General features: G+C 30.7%; 1 protein-coding gene across 2 annotated transcripts; it reads right to left on the bottom strand.

The window, feature by feature from the left end:
* Window positions 1–259: 259 nt before the first annotated feature.
* On the bottom strand, window positions 260–3,857 carry lsn (vacuolar-sorting protein SNF8). 2 transcript variants are annotated; one of them, XM_076456997.1, is made up of 2 exons: window positions 3,656–3,857; window positions 260–3,237 (listed from the first exon to the last, which is right to left on the bottom strand). In XM_076456997.1, the coding sequence occupies exon 2, from the start codon at window positions 3,120–3,122 to the stop codon at window positions 2,370–2,372; it is 753 nt and encodes a 250-aa protein (XP_076313112.1). In that variant the 5' UTR covers window positions 3,123–3,237; window positions 3,656–3,857; the 3' UTR covers window positions 260–2,369. The 2 variants fall into 2 exon arrangements, with proteins under 2 accessions (XP_076313112.1, XP_076313103.1); XM_076456988.1 differs by having other exon boundaries at window positions 3,546–3,669.
* Window positions 3,858–6,026: the final 2,169 nt, after the last annotated feature.

Here is a 6,026-nt window from a genome sequence, read left to right as displayed (position 1 = left end):
TTATGATGATATGAAACACCAAATATTCCTCATGACCTTTATTATAAAATCTTAACCTAACTTCTTCAAACTTTCAAATTATATATATCTGTTTCCATCAAGTCTAATTTTCCAGTAAACCCAGGATTTTCATTTATTCTACATGTACTCTCAGTCTCCTTAATGTATCCTGTAACAATACAATTTGGCTGGGCCTATGTATGAGCTCTTATCTGCATGTATGAAAATGCTCTAAGTTTCAGATTGAAAATGTTTCATACACAAATTAACAAGGTTTTTATTTTAAAATATTGTGATCACCAACTACAAAAGAAAAAACAAATCAAACATTAGACATGTTGCATTTACTGTTATTTGGTTAAACGTATACATCACATATAAACAAATCACAAGCAAAAGCTCAAGAAACTGGACAGATAATTTACAGTCAGTTATGCATATAATTGTTACATCATTATTTTAAACCCAAAACTCTTATAATCTTTACAAACTTGATTAATGTAGACAACACTTCATATACGCTTTACACCTACACTATTAACCAAAATAATTATGCTATAAGAAATATCTATCTTGTGATTAACAACTTGTATGAAACTTACTAATCTACATTTACACTGAGAATATATGACACCTGCTTCATCTTACTAGTATATTACTTGTATCATAAGACTAATTAATATTGTAATATCTATTACACCTATAAACAGGTAATGTTTAAATTTCCAAAGTTTCTTTCAATTACTTATTATGTTTAACGATATCTGTGGAAGAAATACAAACACATCTTTTGAAATTTTAACTGTACAGAATCCTGATACCCGTTAGTCTAAAAGTTAGATCATGATGTATCTATATCTTAGTTTAACAACTTATTTGAAATTTACAATTCAATTTTCATAAGCAATTTTCAAAATTTTATGGCATACCCTCCAATAGTATTGTAAATTTCAAGTATAATAATATATTAATTACAATATATCTGTGAAAGAAATACAGATGTTAGTGTCAAATTATATTAAATTGGTTGGATGTTTTCTATATCTAAAACATCAAATTGAAAGTTACAATGTACACCATAGAAAGCCATAATGGATCTGATCACAAGTTCTTCATTTCTATTCCAATAAATTATTTTGTAACTTAACACTTGTGTATTTAAGAACACTTCAGAAGGAAGTGAAAATGTTTAGAGACAAAGATATTATTGATTATTAAACTTTTGTTTAAATGCACATTTACAATATGCTTTATTTAGCCAGGAACACTACTTATCAGTTTAAAATTAGCAAATATAAGACTACAGTTTTTGTTTTGTTTTTACACATATAAGACTAGTTCAGAAACAAAAGTAAAACTGATAATATACTTAAGAGCATTATAATGCATAAATGTTTCATTGTTCACACAATTACAAAGAATTCACGAAAAACAAAAAAATCCATCTCAACAATACAAATGACTCAGCTTCTCAATTCTAAGGAACATTGTCAAACCACATCCAGAAATGCTAGTTAAACAATTTCTCCTTTGTATACATAACTAATATTTCTATTTGTCACTTCCTAAACATGGGGTATAATAATCATTCACTGTCTCTTAGGTTTCTATTAGGAACATACACAAAAAATACATGGAACATTCAAACTGACAAGCAGCACAATCATATGGTTAATTTTCTTGGCCAAAAAGAAAATTGGTCATCTCTATTACTAAAATAACACACATCGGTAAACTTTTGTAATTAATAATTTTGCATAATTGAGCCAATCTTAACTTTAATTTATGAATTATTTATTGAAAATGCAAGAAAAACTATGATGTTTTTTACATTACAGATATGTCTAGAGTGTAATTTCAATCAAAGTCCCAAATTGTTGAAACATGCCTACCATTTCTGAGCTACCACTTTGATTTTTGTATCAGTATAAACATACAATTTATATGTTTTGATCCATGAATCTTAAACATTAAATACTTTTCCCTTTATCCTAAAAACTTTGAAATATATTTTCTCAGAAATTAATGAATTACAGCAGCAATTTTTCTACCTTCATGCCAGAATAACTCTTAAAGCTATATTTTATTTACACGAACAAAAGTAACTTTTAACTTTCAATTAATTTGAATCTTTATTAGTGCAGTAACTAATCCTAGTTACAAATGCATTTAATAAACTTATCTTTCTCAATCAAAAGCTTCAAGCAATGTTTGTAAGGCACAATTTTGCTTACTATTTGGTAAAATATTAATAAAAATTCAAATCTTAACGGCATGTTCCACTTTCTCACTTTTGACTTTTTAAATGGAATTATAGCATGTTACATCATTACAAGATAACTATCTGTAGTTATAAATATGAATGCTACCTATGACACAAGTTTATCTTGTAGAAGACCTGGAAACCAATATAACCTTTCACCCTCATCTTTAGCCTGGTCATCCACCCAAGCCATTCCTTCTTTTACTAAATCTTCTAAGGCATTCTGGGTGCGTTCTTCTCCCCATTTCTGCATTCTTCTCAAGGAAGTTAATGAAATAAATCCTGTTCCTTCTGCTTGCTGAAGTATGGTTGTATGATCCATATTTAACTCTGCTGGAACTGACTGAACAAGATAATTATTCCCAGTAGGGATTAGACGAAATCCTTTTCCCAAAACTGACAACTTGTCAATAGCTCTCAATAAATCATCTTGTGTAATATCTTCTTGTCGTTTCTTACTTCCACGAGATTTCATAACTTTTTCTCTCAACTCATCCAATCCAATTATTCCTCCATTTTGATGACTAGTAGCAATACACACTTCAATAATTTGAACCCCCAGTTCATAATAGAAATCTCCAACTCCTAGCATTTTGGCCCAAAAGCCTTTACTTGATGCTAAAGGATCAACTCCAACAGTGGCACACATTTCTTGAAACTGACAACGAAAGCGTGGATCTTTCCTTATTTCATTTTTATGATTAGAAGCAAATTCTTGAAGTTTTGTACGAAACACTTCCATTTGTTTTGTCATCTGCTGAAGTTGGTCTTCAGCTATTTCATTTCCTTTATTTCGGAATCTGGCTTCAGCTAGCTGCTGCTTCTGAATAGCACCAACTCCTCCAACTCTTCGTCTCATTATGCCTTTATTCTTTCAGCATAAGTGGTAATATTCACTTGTTAACTTAACTTTAATACTTCATTAGCTGTTAAGATCTACTTCACTTATTTTCCTTAAAATCCTTCTTTGATATCTAACAAAAAAAAGAAAGGATATGCGAGATTAATGTGTACTAAAATAATATTTTATCAAACTAATTAATTAAATATTTATTCAACATACAAATGATTAATGCAAATCCCTAAGTTTCAACTTGCACTGTTTTTGGACTAATGATAATGTTGTCGTAACACTTTACCAGTAACCCTACAAAAACTAAAACTTTTAAAAGCACTGACAACTACTGTCGGCACGACAGTGAATTAATAAATATTTGTAGTATCTATTTATTCTTAACTCTATAGTTATTCAGGCTCTGAATACTTTCTAATTATAACATACCGTACTATCTGTAACGTTTAAAAAGCTTCATCAAGTAAAGCTGTTTAAACACATTTATTCAGGCAAAAACTAGACAAATGCACAAAATCTTCTCACCGATCTCAACTTACCTGCCTGCATAGATCGCAGTGCCACCAAAAGAAACAACCATAATAATAATAAAATACCACCAATAATATTATAGCAATAGTATTAGTGTATTTAACTTAGCATCTACTATTAACAATATTACATAACTACCATGGTTACTACATTACGATACCACAAGCCCTTTTTAAAAGCATAATAAATCCCTCTGTGCCCAATGCGTACTTGTTATAATGGAAAAACATTTTGCCATTAAGATTTTTCTGTACTATTCTCGTGATGACGAGAAAACCACTTGAAGTAAAAATGTATCTCAGGACGGTTAGTATGAGTATTAACACTTTTACTAATAAAGCAGAGAACAGGTGAGAACCTGAAGATGACCTAAGAAGGTTGAAACGTTGTTCTTTACTTTATTTGTAAAAATGTTAATACCCATACCAGTCGCTCTGGGATACATTTTTGTGCTATTCTTGATTTACTAAATAATTGGTTTCGATCTTTCTTACCTGCCTGGTGTAAGCTGATAATGTAAACTAAAATATAAAGAAATTTAAACTAAAATAATGAAATAATACAATATTGTAATGCTAAAATAAACGAAAGAAACTAAGAAAAAATAATTCTAAGTTTAAATGTTATTAAAATCTAAGTTAAGTCATTACAAGCTCTAAAATATAAAAGTATTTATCTGCAAATAAACTTATTATTCCGAAAATTGTTTAATCTCAAAGTTTAATTCAAAGGAGGTTCAGTTCCTTCTATTAATAAGTAGAGAAAAACGTTTAGACCTTCCTTATCAATAGAAGTGTTAGTACCCACCCATACCAACCGTTCCGAGATACATTGTTATTTCAAGTGAGTTTCTCGTCCTCAAGTATATATTGGATACTATTCGTCATGATGTATATACGGTTTAACTCTTGTTATTTAACTTGTGTTCAGGGTTACTGATGAGTAGTGAAATCCTTCGAAACTAGTATAACCCAATAACACACGTCAATCAAAGTATAAAATGAACTGAACCTTCTTTGAACTTAAGCTTTGAGATTAAACAATTTTCGGAATAATAAGTTTATTTATTATTAGACGAGAACCTGGCTGTAAGTACTATGATGGCAAAAACTTAGTTATTTGTTTTGGACTGTGGTAAAGTACTTACAGGACCAGTTGAATAAAAAATTATAGTTATTCAACACCACACAAATGCAGGTGATGCAATTTGATCAAACAGTTTCCATGCAGGCTTTAATGGAGTACTGTAAAAACAGCTAACACTGAAATACAACAGATATTAAAGAATAGAATTATTCAATTTTCAGAGATAGAGATTGATTGTCTCCAGCAGTTATTGTCAAGAAGAAAGATATCTTAGACTATATATTCATTTTAGAGAGGCAAACATAGTAACTTGCGTCGATGCCTTTCCATTATCATGAATGGATGAACGTTCGGATTTGTTGGAAGGGGTCATTTGTCTACTCCTTAGATCTAACATCCAGATACTTGTAAGTTGATCTATACGAAGAAAGCATGCCCAAAACTGCTTTTAACTCTAGAAATAGCTCGTATCAATTTGAGTCACGTCATTCAACCTATTTAAGTTGATAATGTATTAGTGTTTGATCACACATTTGAGCCTTTAACTAGTTCAGAGTGTGAGCCACCGAAACATGATAAACTATAGCAAAGATACATTGTTGATTCTCCTTCACATAGAATAGCCCTGGATATTGCTGATTCACTCTAGGAGATGAATAAGAGTAAAATATATATACGAGGTCATTACCTATTTTACCAAATCAGCTAAAGCAAGAATGTGTGTTATACCGTTGTTATCAATTGTGTAAAAAAGTTCTTAATTTGTGTTACAGCTAGTGGTTACCAGGGCTCTGAGGCACAAAAATTTTCAAGCTAGAATTACTAGTGCGCCAACAGTTTTTAAAATTGTAAATGATAGTTAGAAGTTTGAAAACCTAGACATAAGAATGTTGCAACGCTTCCTTTCTGAACTAGTGAGCGATATTTTGATAATTTATGATGTAGCGTATGTGGTGTGTTAAGTGCTAGGTATTGTGAAGACCAAGTTTTAGTTTATAATCCCCAGTCTAATAGATTATTGGAAGGGGTGATAGAAATTGTCAAGTACATGTCTACTAAGTTGTCATCCAGGACCAAATCATTGATATAAATATATGCCCTACTTCGTGATAGAATATCACATGACTGGACAAATCTTGATGGTTTTCTTACCGAATATGCTCATGTGAAATCGAGAAATTTTGTTTCTGGGGGTGTCGTGTATAGTCTTTTAACTGAAGTATATATACTTCAGTATGCACGTGAGTATGTGAAGTGAATGAAATCTTCCTTAATTTAAGCATGCGAGAATGC

Source organism: Tachypleus tridentatus, chromosome 1 (genome assembly GCF_004210375.1).
Source record: "Tachypleus tridentatus isolate NWPU-2018 chromosome 1, ASM421037v1, whole genome shotgun sequence".
NCBI lineage: Eukaryota > Metazoa > Arthropoda > Merostomata > Xiphosura > Limulidae > Tachypleus > Tachypleus tridentatus.
Note: the sequence above shows the minus strand (reverse complement) of the source record. Positions and strands in the feature narration are given on the sequence as shown.